Source organism: Zerene cesonia, chromosome 16 (assembly GCF_012273895.1).
Source record: "Zerene cesonia ecotype Mississippi chromosome 16, Zerene_cesonia_1.1, whole genome shotgun sequence".
In the NCBI taxonomy this organism is placed as follows: Eukaryota; Metazoa; Arthropoda; class Insecta; order Lepidoptera; family Pieridae; genus Zerene; species Zerene cesonia.
The window spans coordinates 3505705-3520628 of record NC_052117.1 but is presented as its reverse complement, the minus strand read 5'-3'; the positions used below and the strand labels follow the sequence as shown (position 1 = coordinate 3520628).

At 31.0% G+C, this 14924-nt stretch overlaps 2 protein-coding genes across 2 annotated transcripts; one reads left to right on the top strand and one right to left on the bottom strand.

The window, feature by feature from the left end:
- Window positions 1-9044: 9044 nt before the first annotated feature.
- On the bottom strand, window positions 9045-9617 carry LOC119833053. Its single transcript, XM_038356924.1, has one exon. It carries the CDS (start codon window positions 9615-9617, stop codon window positions 9045-9047), a length of 573 nt encoding a protein of 190 aa, XP_038212852.1.
- Window positions 9618-11916: 2299 nt separating this feature from the next.
- Window positions 11917-13893, top strand: LOC119832900. Its single transcript, XM_038356719.1, has 3 exons — window positions 11917-12057; window positions 12509-12792; window positions 13333-13893. The coding sequence occupies exons 1-3, from the start codon at window positions 11922-11924 to the stop codon at window positions 13711-13713; spliced, it is 801 nt and encodes a 266-aa protein (XP_038212647.1). The 5' UTR covers window positions 11917-11921; the 3' UTR covers window positions 13714-13893.
- The last annotated feature ends 1031 nt before the right edge of the window (window positions 13894-14924 follow it).

Genomic DNA, 14924 nt, shown 5'->3' with positions numbered 1-14924 from the left:
GATGTACATTATTACTGCTGCTCTTGTATTAGTGTATAAGTTGTTTGGAAACCAATAAAATAAAATAAAAATAAAATTGACCAACTGTCTACGTACCAAATTGCATTGCAATCGGTTCAGTAGTTTTTGCGTGAAAGAGCAACAAACGCACACACATCCTTACAAACTTTCGCATTTAGATATAATATTACTAGTATGAGTATGATTGTGTGATACTGTTTTAATTGATTTATTTTTTTAAATTACACGTAAGTACTTGTGAGAATAATGTTAGTTTTATAGCCAATACTTAAACAATCGTTCTAAACAAATGTTTCGTCCATAACTGACTAATTAAATGAATTTATTGCTATTAAAATCCTGAAATCAACATAAACGGGTGCATCGAACGGCTTTTCCGCGCTATTCTAAAACCTAATAGCTTTCAGGAAATCACGTCTTGGGAAGATTTATTATAAGTACCTACCTACTGTTTATATGACAATAAAACGATTTCTAGATCGTCCACCGGGATACGCTGTCGTTTTATTGAAATTAAAAGTTAGTTAACACACAATTTGTATAACTATGGGTACGTTCGTAAATAAATTTTTGTATCGTGGTGATTAAAACTCTATAGTAATGTAATAATATTGATTATATGATAATCTTGATTTGTTTTATTTATATTAAATCACTTCATTTCAGTTCTTGGTAGGTTGCTACATATTTCAAACGGCATTTTTCATTTATAGAGTAAAACCTATCAATAATATTAAAGTTGTGTTTTACTAACTAAAATTAATAGCTACTGATATTATTAACGCGAAATTTACTCTGTCTGCTGTCTTTACATGTCTAAGCCACTAAGTCGATTTGCTTTATATTTGGTACTCACTGATATAGGATTTTTTTTAACAACAATGTACAATAAATACCTCCTCTTCAAAAATCCACGAAGTACTAAATTATGTGATGCACGCGTGTGAAGAAAGCTAGTTTCAATGTATACAAAATTCGAGTTTTCCAAAGAGGACTTATAACACTCAAACCTAGTAGCCAGTTGGATCATTAGTCGGAATAAGTAGTTACGTCAATAAACACAATAACATCCTTTGGGGAGCGATGTCCGACCAAGTTTGTTTAATTTGGTTTTATATTTGGACTCAATTTATGTGAGTTCCTTAATAGCTGTGACGATTTGACATACTTAGAAGACGTCTTGTATTCAAAATAATATTAATATTCTAATGCAAAAGCTGTGGGTCAAATTATTATTTATGCCGAAAATTTCTTATTGTCTTGTAAAACTTTAATGTTGGTGCAATTTTGCATGATTTTCATTAGTGTCATTTACGCCACTCAATGCAAATTCGGTTAAAATGTTCCTGAGATTAATTTTTTGTGTAAATCAATTCACAGACAGTCATTATTCTAGCTAGCGTTGAGCTATTCGATTATTCTAAACATAACAAACCGTTTTAATTAAGTAGGTACTTAGGTCTTAGATATTATATATTAATTGCGTAGATAGTTACATTATTATTGATTTACACATACATTATTACTGATAATTTGTAAGTCTTAATTAAAAATAAATTGTTGTTTTAAAATGATCTTATTAAAATAAGATTTAATTCAATTAAACTTAAAATGAGATTAAAGAAACACTTGAAATATAAGAATAAACTGAATTTTATTTTTGTATTCGTATATTATAAAATCAGAAATCTTTGTCCTCGAGTTATAAAATCTTTAAAATCAAGCCCGAATAATTTATCTTGGTATGGTATAATGGTACCTTCTTGTCAATCTTCTCTTTTCAATAAATACAATCAGAATACTTAGGTATCTACTTATATATGTTTCATTCACGAAACCACCTGAGGAGTGACACACACATAAAATTCTATTAAAATTTACCACGCCGTTTAGGAGAATTTCAGTGACAAACAAACGCCAAGAAGAAAGTATAATGATTATAAATAGTATAAAAATTATATAAAGATTAAACCCATGGGATGGTTATTGATTGCAGTAACTATCATCCAACTAAAATTTATGAACTAATTACAATTCTGCCTTTGATTGAAATTTATTTCATTACGTATCTTAATTATTTCAGTAATTAATATGATAATCAAACTAACAACACGATTCGATTTGTTAGTTCCAATAACTACGAACAAATTACACATCCGATCATTCTTTATACGGATATTTAAAACTCATAAATACACAACAGTTACAAAACGCAATATTTTATTGAAAATAAAAAGGCTTTTATTACAAATACTAATAAAAATACGTATTATTATCACTTAGTAAGTATCGGGACCCGGAGCGATTACGTATATAAATCGTTGGCTCATATTGGATGTCCGTGTCGCAATAAATATTAAATATCGAAGCCGTTAAAAATATCCCCTTACACTTTACGAGAGCATACCCCGACATATTTACGTACGGGAGGAGGCAATCAATTCATTCCACCGCGTTTTTTACCTTCATTCTAAATATTTATGTATTTTTTCTTAAGCACGCACGCTTTCTAAATATGCATAATCGTTTCCATTTGATAGACTAATTGATTGTGTTTAATTTATTGTTGAATTGCAAATTAGGGTATTTAGTAAGTAATTTGTAAAACGGCCGATATAAATCTTGTATTTACATGGTCCATTCCGTACTTTAGAATTAATTTAATTAAGCAATGGCAATTTAGCATTAACAACATTTTAATAGCGTTAAAGTACAGAATTATATTAGTTACTTAAAATCTGTGTGATAGGTTGAGTTAAGAATAATAAAAAATTAAATACAAAAATATTAAAAAATAGCTTAAAAAAATGAAATATATTTTGCTACGTTGTATTAAAAAAAATCCTGATCATATATCTAATTTATAAGATTTTTAACACAATATATCGACCTTATAAAAACCAATAAAGCTCCTCACATTTAAGACCCCCGATTTTCCATAGACATTCTCTATTAGAATTAAGCATATAGTATATTACTTACAATCCTACACATTAATCACATTTCTCACCTCGAGCTTACATCGTGTTTACTAAACAGCCGCTTAGCTCATATAAATCGTCCATAGGACGCCTACGACCTCTCAAACACATATTAATATTTAATTGTAGACGCGATATCATCAAGAGGCGCATAACTAACTGTTAATAAAGTGTATTGTTGACGTGAATTATCCCCATAAGTCTGCTGAACGAGCGATCGACATGGACCACTATTCTCCAATAAAATTTTTATCTGATCTTAACGTTTTAATAAATCGTACCATCGTGTTAAATTAAATTCGTTTGAATCTTTTTGTATTTTATAATACTTAACATAGCGATGGTTTTATTGTGAATTTTAAATATTTTCCAATAACATAAAATTACGAGAAATAAAAAGTAAGTAGCATATTCTTTTTTTGCCATATTAACAACAGATAATTAATAATTAAACGTATTTTTATTGTTTATATAAGCAAGATTATCTTATGAATAATTGTAATAAATGTCAATTACCTAAAAACATAAAAGTGGTAAGAATTTGGTACATATAACACGACACTTATAGAAATTGGTACGAGTATATTAATCTTTGACGATTCTAATATCGAATGAGTTAGAAATAGACCCCGCGAACCTGCTGCATGTCGCCCCGGGAAAAGTTCGAATCCAATAAACGATATTAAATTCTTAATACACAATCGTGTTGTTCCCAACCACGGGCACAAACCATTGTCTACACATATATTACAACAAAAAACATACGGATAATCGTAGATCACTTTTATTAGTTACTATAAATAATGTCGGCCATAAGTTTTGATCGATTCTAATGCGCTGTTGTATTTTATTGTAATTATTTCTAGTTCTCGTGTGGCGCGCCCATCAAATGCTTAAACTGTTTATTAAGAACTAATCGTATTTGCATAATCGTATTCTATAACGAGCAGCTAAGGAAATATAATATTAATCGCTAGTTAAACAAAAAATTAATCCAATACAACGTTAATTATATATTATAGAAATATGCTATCCACAAATGGCATTTGCTTGTATCAATATTTTTTTGATTTATATTTATTAGTTTCTGATATCCCATTAGATATTTTACGAGTTTTTTATTGCAGCTCCATAATGTGGGACAGGAAATAAATGTTTAATTTTGTGCCTTTTTAGCCAATATCAATAGATAAATATTCAATGAATTTTAAACAAGTTGTCATATGCATTAAAATTAATATTACCAAAATATTATAAATCAATAGGCCAACCTTCCAACTACCAACCTACATCGTTCAAAATATAATAAAAAATGGAAGTTATTTAAAGCATTATGTTCGGTGTGTCTATCTGGCCCATTCATGATATTGTTATTTGTTTGTTTTGTTTTAATCAATTTACGAGCTTTAGCTACGATCAAGTTACTTCTCCTAACGAATTAAAAAACAATTCAAAGGATACTTATGCAGAATGTTGCCATGTATACAAGGTATGTCAATTGCTAGTCAAGAAGTAGCCAGTATCTACATTTTGAAGACAAAATGAAAAATCGAATTCGGTTCAATTAATTCCTTATCCTTAAGCGGGCAGCGCATTCGCAGAGGCACTACCTCACGAATGATATTTATGTCTATGTGAAAACTTTTTGACAGATAGTTAAATATCATTTTCGTAATAGTTAGTTCAGTGTTAAGTTAGTTAGTTCAGTTAGTTCGTATACATATGTACAACAGTATGTAATATACAATGCGTTACGTATGTATACATGTACGTATGTATAACCATTAACAAGTCATCATCAAAGCATCAGACTTAAATACAACGTATAACCAACAACCGTTAGTTAAACCCGAATTATTGGATATTTACCTACATGAAAAAGAAACCTAAACAAAGGTTGTATGCTTATAAATCACAATAAAAGTCTCTCAAGACGCCTGTGAGGCCGGCGGAGGCTGCAGAGGAATTATGATTGCCGCGGGAAGGTTGTAAACTACGACAGGGTGCGCGATATCATTTGCAAACTTTCTTTTGTAAGTGCACAGGGCCACGCGGGACAATTAAATGACGATTTATTTTTTATTTGACACTCATTATTTCTTAACATGGAAAATGATTTACCCTTAGTTTGTAGCTCATGATTCTACCATCAGGTTATCATATCTATTATATTTTCTTTTTGCGAAAATCTAAATTACATATATATAAAGGAGACGTAAATCTTAATGTAAGTATTTAAATATACTTAGATCTTTCTTTCATCTAAACAAATTCTAAACACAGAAGTAACCACAGACTGTAGAACATACTGTAATTGGCGCGCAAACAGCTCATGAGAGGTAACGTGTGGCAGCCCTGCTAGCGTGGGGGGGCGCGAGGTGTCCGGCGCGCGCAGCGTGCGATAAAGCAGCCGCCGCGGGACTCCGGACCTCCAACATGGCGGAACAGATGTTGAACTAATATGGATACTGACGGTGAAATTCAAAAAACAACAGATTTTACGATATTTGATCTACTTATAAATTACTTTGAAGATATTTGCTATTCCCTTTTTTATTCCGTAGAGTTTTATCTACACGAACGCTGCACAACGTGACACAAATTTGATCCAAATTATATTCCACTTTTATTAAAACGACCAGGTATAAGCAGCGATTAACAATTTTCATTTCCTAATTCCCATATTCAAGCACAGTATCTGATGGAAGTTTTTTAAATTACCTTTAAAATTTAATAAGCACACCATAAAGATCATATTTTAATTGTTTTAATTTTTATGCACAGATGCATTCAAAACTTATATTAAACTGTTTAATTTATATAATAAGAATTTAAATAGATACTCAATTATATACCTAAGGTATCCGGATAACTTCATAACGTGTGTTGAAAAATATGTTGATCTTCCTGCGGTTAGTTTAATCAACTAATTTCTTAATAAATACCTGATACCTAATAACTTACTAATACAATTGACGAATTAACCTATGTTTGCATATCCAATACACATACATATTTTATACACGATTAAAAACCAATAACTTATCGTATTCGTTGAATCTATTCATTTCGTCACAATACTTGAACGATTGTTATGAATGGTTGCAGGATAATTTATCTGGGAATCGTGTCCACAATATCTTTCGTTCATATATCTGGTGTCGGTCGCGCCATGTAAATAATAATTAATTTTATTGTAAATGCTTATATTTTATTGCGGGATTTGTCAACAGAGTGCGCGATGTATTTTGTTGCCTGAAATATTTATTGTTAGTTTCTTAATGTTATGCCTAAATAGGATAAACGCCTATGTATGCGGCCCTAAGACATACCAGTTCTTGAATAAAATATGTACCTATACAAGTAAATTTGAATAAATACAGGATTGTGGCAGGAGGTGTGATGAAATATGTTCGGTTGGAAATATTAAATCATACTGGCAACGACTAACGGTTGCCATATTGCACAATATTAACTAGGTATAAACTATGTATATATAAGACAATTCGCAATAAACTGTTTATTTTGAAAACCTGCATTCACATTACTTTTAAGTTCAACAAAAATGCTTTAACGAAAAATTATAAATCACAGAAGCAAAATAAACGGATTGTAAAAAATTAACATTAAATGTTTTGCATCTAACACCTATATATTTTAATGGAAACAGATAAGCTTAGTACCTAACTATAAAATGGTGATAAAGAGAATGAACAATGTCCTCATTCAGCAAATGACAATCTTTCGACTGTAAAGTTGGCAATGAGATGTTTTACGACGCGATTTCGAGTTGAATTCAATTTTGTGAAGTGTGTTGTATCGTAAACCTTTGGCCTAGGCCGGATGAGCCTTGTCCATCACGTTCAGTTTATCGGATCAAATAGTTTATAGTCATTTTCATTTTACGTTTATAAAAAAAGATGTAAAAGTATTTAAGATGTCTATAAAAATGGTTGTTGGTCATGATCAATTTCGATTAAAATGAATGCGTGCAAAAGTATAACAAAATCAATAAATAATATAATAAATATTACAAAGGTGGAACTATTATATAATAAAAATGTTTGTTGTTTTATTTTTATTTTAAATAAGTTTGTTATTTATATATTATGTTGGCTATCGTTTATAGATTTAAGATTAATATTGCGAATGCTTCACTAACAATTAGAAACATTAGTCCTTGTAGTAATCTAGTGTTTACCATATTTTATTTTTAAAATAGATATTACATTTCATCATTTTATTTTTTTTTTTTTTTTTATGTCACATTCGGCAATGGAGCTAGTGGGACGCCTGATGGTAAGCGCTACCACCGCCTACAAATGGATTGCCGACTTTAAATTGGGAAGGGATTAAGAAATGATTGGCGAGAGGAATAAAGGAAAGGACTGGGAAGGGGAAGGAAAAGGATATGGGCCTCCGGCTCCCCCACTCACCGAACGAAACACAGCAGAATGATATTTCACGCCGGTCTTCTGTGGGGGTGTGGTACTTCCCCGGTGCGAGCTGGCCCAATTCGTGCCGAAGCGTGCTCGACTGTACCACATTCAAATTATTTCAATTATCAACATAATTAAATGTACATATACGAATTAGCTTCTGAAACACGTATAATTATTATAACTGTTGTTCTATTTTCTTCACCAACATATTTAGCTCGTTCGCTTCCAAATATTTTAAACATATTACTTGCCATTGTAAATAAAACAGAAGCAAATATAATAACGTCAAGTTCCCACTAGCGAGAAATCGTTATTCATCATAACGCATATGTGTACGAAACCTTATCTTAACCAACGGGGCTAAGGACTGATTAAACTACATTTCTAAACGACGTTTAACATTGTCTTCGGTTAGGATAACCTCGGTAGTTTGTTGTAGTTATTGAAGTTAATTTTTTGATGTTTATTCGATAATTATCGAAATGTGAATAAGGAAAATTTGAAGATTCATTTTAACCCAAACATTGATGTGGAAGAAATGACCTGGAATAAGGAATAGCTGTAATCAAGTAAAAGCATGGGCTTGTTGGATAAATAAATAAAATGTATTTATATATTCATAAATTAAATCATATTCTTCGTGTACATTTTTTTATACAAATTTGGTGTACTAAAACCCAAAGAGAGTACTTTTTACCTTATTTTCTTTATATTTATCTTCACAACAACAAGCGACAAGTAGTAAGTTAGTAATTGCAGTTATTAAAAAAAGAAACTTTAGTTCGTTACATTAAAAATATCTACCAACTAATTTATCATATTTTATCAGTATCCATAAACTTGGTTATACTAGAAAATTATAAATATAATAATACAAAAATGTGAAGTCTAGGTAGAAATCACTTAATCATAAGTTAAGATCGGTACACATTTGGTTCCACCGATCTATAAACAGTGGAGCTAAAGTGACGACAGAGCGAACACAGATCGCCTCATTACCAGCTCTTACAAACAAGACCGCATACTTACAACCAACCAAAATATCATAAAAACGCCACGTGTTTACACAAAAACATACTTTAACCACCAAAAATAGGGACGAATTTCCCGTCATAGTATATTAAAGCAAATTTAAAACGGTAGGCACAATAGTATCTTTTAAACGAAGATACAGCTATTATTAGGTGTTAGCGTGAATATTTGACAGGTTGAAAACGTTTACAGATTGTAGGTATATTGCTGGGCAATCTGGCTTCCTGCTTTTAATGTAAACACTGTTTTGCTTGGCGTTGATTTAAAATAATAGCCTTCACATTATGTGCTGAATATTACTGCGATCAATTTTGCTCCCAACGTGCAATAAAGCACGGAAAGAATTTACAAAATGTATATTATTCGTTATTACATCAACACTTTCACGCTATAGAACTCTTATAATTCTGACGATCGTACTGAAGGAACCTCAAGATTGGAGTAGATGTAAGCACAAGTTATTAATAAACAGACAACCTTTTGGGATACTAAAGAATTAAAGAATTAAGAATGAAAAAAGCCTTAAAATTTTACATAACAAACATGCATATGAAGTCTAAATAATGATTCAATTATGATATTCATTCCATTTAGCATAACCCTCACATACTTGCAGTAATGCTGAAAACATTTCTTCCGGCGGCAGAACTACTCCAGTTATATCATCCACCTGCCTTTTACGTCGACCGTATGATGCGAATTGCGTTTGTGGCCGCTTTATCCCAGCATTTACAAATATCGTTGGTTGTGGAGTGACCACGGCCGTGGTCGTATGTTTCGCCCTCATTGCATGTACTATCAGACATAACAAATATCCACCGAAGGCTAAAAACGCTAACGTGGTCACTGTCATTGAAAATATATTGCTTAACTTACTGTTACCTTCCTTTTTGTGCAGCCCGTCTTCATAGTCAGCTCTTTTTATTGGCGGAGCTCGCATGGCCATTGCTTGTGCTCCGAAAGTTTCCATATAACTTGGTGTAGTAACTGTAGTGTTATAATATTCTGTGGTCATATCCTTAAACGAATTTTTCAATTGCAATAACTTTTCTATGGACAACTCGTTCAATAATTGAACTTCTGTAGTCACTTCACTTGATATTATTTTGCATGCTAGCAATAATAGTAGAACAGATAACATAGTGACGTTTTTATTGTAGGACCTGGCTTGTAGGAGTGAATATGCATCGTTGGTGACAAGAATTATTTTGGTCTGCTAAGCACAACAGACAAACGGTCTCTAACGGGATACAGCTAGTATCACTATTAATCTTTATAAGTCGGGAAAATGTTTGAACTGTTTTTATTTACCTTAGTAGGTAAAAAATATGTTGGTTGTTTAAAAGCGTAGTTTATGAAAACGCGCATGGCGTTATATACCATGACTATGTTGATCATCATCAATTGTAAAGGATTCTAATATTTTGAGAGAATGTAGGGTAGATAAGAGTGAGGGAGGAAGGGTAAGAGTAACATAATAATAACAAAATTTTTGTATCTTTATGAATTTTATATATTTAGTGGGCTGCAAAAAAGTAAATAAATGGACATTAAATACGCAAAGTAATTAAGAGAAACCAATGTCAAATTCCTTACAATATCCCCCTTGTTTTTATTTCAGTTTTGAAAAGACAAACGATCTTACAATTATATAAGACACTAATGGAAGTAGGTATTTACCAAAGATTAAATAGATAGTGAAGCTTTATTTTTATTATGATAATGACAATGCGGTAAACGCATCTACCTCCTCATTTCTTATGTAATAAATACTGTAGGTACCTACAGTATGATTGCCGTGAAATACGTGTTAATTTTAATCATCCATGAATAATTTGCATTTATGACTTTGGCTATAGTATCTTAATGAATATTACGTACATGAATATTATATAGAGGAATAATTTTCATTTTATGTTTTAGGAGACAAATTCAAAAGCTTTACCGATTTTAAAAATTCTTCAACCCGTTGAAGGCTACATTATTCCTGAGTTCTAATTATCATACAGGCAATAGGTAATATTTAATCGATTTTATCCCAGGGCGGATAGAATCAAGGCTAGAATATACCTCACATCAATGAAAAAGTACATAGATAGAGAATAATTAATGTATTTTTTCAATTAGAATAAAGATTTGAATGTTTTTATAAGCAATGAGGTAGATAGAAATTTGGTTAGATCTTGAATCATTCAGATGCAGATAAACCAATAATTTCTGCCTTTGTCATCTTTATGTGATTTAATATATTCTACATTTACTCGTAATTAATTTTCATAAAATCTAACCAAATTTCATATTGTCAAAATTGAATTTGCATAGGACCACACGGAAGGTTTACCATCTTTTAAATAATAAAAGGAATCATCAAAATCGGTTCACCCAGTATACACTTCTGAATGAACAAATCCAAAAAAAGCAGTCTAATTAATAAAATCCACCAACTTTTAAGTAGGTTGAAAAGAATATGCTTAAAAGGCTTTTCTTGTAGTGTCATCAGGTGTTTGTAGTTTACGGTTGATATAATTGGTTAATTTGTATTGTAACCCATAATTATGTGAAATAAACTAAAATTATTGCAAAACTAAATTATTTATAGACTCATTAAAATTAATCATAATATAAATGAACGTAGCTGAGTTTCTAAGTACCAATGATATGATCGTATAAAATAATCGTAGGCATTAATTCAGAATAATTATTTAAAAATCAGAGAATTTGTATTATAATTTATTCGGGATTTATAGTTAAGTTCATTTCCATTATAAAAAGGTTCAAAACCCAATAAAAATATTGGTATATAATATTAAATGATAATAATTTGAGACCAACAATTATTGATTAACCTTGTAGGAACCATAATATGTACCTAAATCTTTTAATAATGTTTACAATGTTTGTATGTTTCTAATCATTGAATTTTGTATACGTGTTGCGTAAAATAAACATTCCCTTACTTAATATTAATGATACTTGTGGAGTGAGGATTTTTCACTACTAAACTAAAGAGGCACATAGATTAGTGAGTGTATAGTACTACGGTCACAATGACTACTTCCACCACACGGACCTATGAACTCATTATATATAAAATAGACATACCAAACATCCAGGCATATGGCAATAACAAAAAAAATCCAAAAAAATTGTATTTAAATCCATCATCGACTATCGTCCAATTTATACGTACTTTCAAGAGATACACACTGATAGCGCCATCTGTTATCGCTTTAGAACATGTAGGGATACTTAAGTTCTCTCATAACCGATTCCAAAGTATTCTTAATAATTTAAAAATCTTACACATCAATTTAAATTTTTCGTATATTTTTTTCACATATACAGAACAGCCTGTATTGTAGTCCCCTCATTATGTTATGGTGCGATGGTTCGCTCGCCATTAGTGCAAGAATCGAAGCATTGCTGAAGATCTCATTGTAATGCCATGCATTGTCTAAAGATGGCGTCGCTTGTGGTATTTTTTCTTATTTTTCACGTTGCCTCCGGAGATCAAAATTTAAGACGTGATAGTGTGATTGATCATTTGACCAATGGGATGAAGTTTGCTCAAGATTTCTTGGGTAAGAAAAAGTAATAATTTATAGAATTATATAATATTATAGAATATTAATTTTGACAAGTCACCATTTGGGTATTATTTAGAAAACTCAGTTATTTAACTTTTTCTAATAAGATATATAGTTATTTCATATTTATTTCATATATTTTATGTATACGCTGCTCTAGAAACTGAACTACTTAACTATATATATTATAGTTATTATTTTTCAATTTAATAATTTCTTTGTAAATCATTTAGGTATATAGCTACAAAATATTAAAGTTAATATTATAGTGTGTAGAGCTATCGATATATTTATTATGATCAAAATATTATTACGTGCAATCCAGTCGTATAAAATACAATGTAATCCAGATTCAGAAATAATTCACTTCAAGTCTAGTGAATTCGGTCAAATATTATCCAAAGAATAAATTGTTGACCGATTTATTTTAAATTAATACTTACAGGATCAGAATCTATAGCCATGAAAGTTGCGGATTTCGTCGTGCGCGCATTCCAACCTAAGAAAAATCCCACATCACAAAGAAAGCATCCAGCCTATGATGATAACCCTTCTACGAGTTCTTTACATTCAGGAGAAAATTATTCTCAGGACAAAGAGCATAGTTATGACGTTAATGAATCCTCGAATCTTTTATCTCCATGGCGACATTTGGTCAAGTTATTGGGACTACAAACAAATCAAATCAGCGCTGTTGCTGTTAACGCCTTGATTTTCATAGCGCAGATGGTAAGACAATAAAATACGTGTATTATAATCGTGTGACATAATTATTGATATTTCTAAAACAATGAAACACGCTGATGGATTTTAACGACTTTGCTTGTTTGTTTTTTTTTCCATTTGATTTCAAATGTGGAAACGCAATTTTCATAAAATTAATAACTTAAATACATGCAATTTCAATCCACTACAATCATCATACCTACACTACTAACGCCATCTGTATAAAGTGAAGGAATAACGAGGCATGTGTTGGATTCTTATATCCAAATATTATATATTAGCGGTCCGCCTCGGCTTCGCCCGTGGTACATGTATAGCCTATAGCCTTCTTCAATAAATGGGCTATCTAACACTGAAAGAATTTTTCAAATCGGGCCAGTTGTTCCTGAGATTAGTACGTTCAAACAAACAAACTCTTCAGCTTCATAATATTAGTTCAAATAGCTCTTAAATGTGTTTCTTGTAATATAACATTTTAGGGTTTTAAAATAACTTAAGTTTTATTTTAGAGAAAGGGCTAAACTATGTATTGAATACTTTCAGATAACAACCTTTTTATCTGGTCCAAAACATCCAAATAGACAACAACGTTCTGATGACCTAACTACATGGATGTTAAATAAAAACTCGAAGAAATTACAAGAGCTCCTTGCAACGGCGAAAAATGAGTCATTGCCCGATTTACTGGAAGACCTTATAAGGGATCAGGAATCTGAAGATATTAGTTGCATTCAGCTATTGGTATGTAAAATTACTCCATTTGTGAACAAAATGCAAAAAGCTGTGTTTGGGAACGAAGAGATTGTAAACAATGAATATGGAGGGCCGAGTGCATTATACCGCCATCTGCCGTCACGAGAAGAATTTAACAGCAAGAGTCAATTTTGTGAGAAACGGTTTAAAGAGTGCAATTTAAATGAATGAACTATGGTATGTCTATTGTACTTCGGTATCATATAAAAAAATTGTGTGGTACCATTTCTTATATTATTAATACCGATAATCTTTCTCCAATCGTTCCTTGCGGCCATCAAAAACTATGTTGTATTCATTCTTTGTCGGCTATAATTATTGTCTTTTTTAAATATACCTACTGATACCAAACACACGTTTTTAACTTCTTTCTACAATGAACCTCCACTTCTAATAAATAATAGTTTAAAAAAACTAAAAAACACGCTTTAACAAAAATCATATTTTGCAAATTGAAAAATGGAATAATTTTATCAAATTAGTGTATTGTCATCGGTCCTCAATAAATCTACAAAGTTTGAACGAAATCTGGCCGTTTAAAGTGGGTCAAAATCGCGCCCAAAGAAGTCGGTTACAAACAAACATACAAACAAACATACAAACAAACATACAAACAAACATACAGGTGAAGCTAATAAAAAGCGTGTAAAATTAAAATATACTTTAATTGAAAGTGACATAATATTAAATATACTATGTAATACTTAATATAAGACAGGATTACCCATAGGTATTTGTCGTAATCAAAAGATAAAAATGAATTAAAAATTAAGAATCTACGATATTTACTGATAGCTCTCTCTTCCCCACATAAAAATGTGTTAGTTGTGTTGTTGTGGCTTTACACCTTAAAAAACACTTCACCCTACAACTCACGTACACACACACATTCTACAATATTTAAGCCATATATTTATTACTAGTAGTATATATAGCATTCATCCATTCGAAGTTCATAGACATAGTTCGTTCATTCTTAGTCTAAAACTTACCTTTAGTACAAACATGTTCCAGTTACATAAAAACAATCAACTTTCCAATTTTACTCAGTCAACACGTAGCTACCTCTTACAAATAATATATGTAAACGGTTATCAGTATCGAAGTCTTTGCCATAACGTTACATAATAAAGATCAATGACCGTGGGTGTCTAATGATTTTTTTTATTACATAATGACTGCGATGTGAGACTGCGTGGCTCGTGAGAAATAGGGTTTTTCTTGTTAATAAAAGGATGCTAGCTACCTTAATAAATAATCAAAAAAGCAATTTGTCTTCTTGTGAGATGATAATGAATCGAATGCAAGTTATATATAATCCGCAATATTTGTTCCCTATTATTTAGATAAGTACTCACTGAGAATAATGAACACTAATGTTT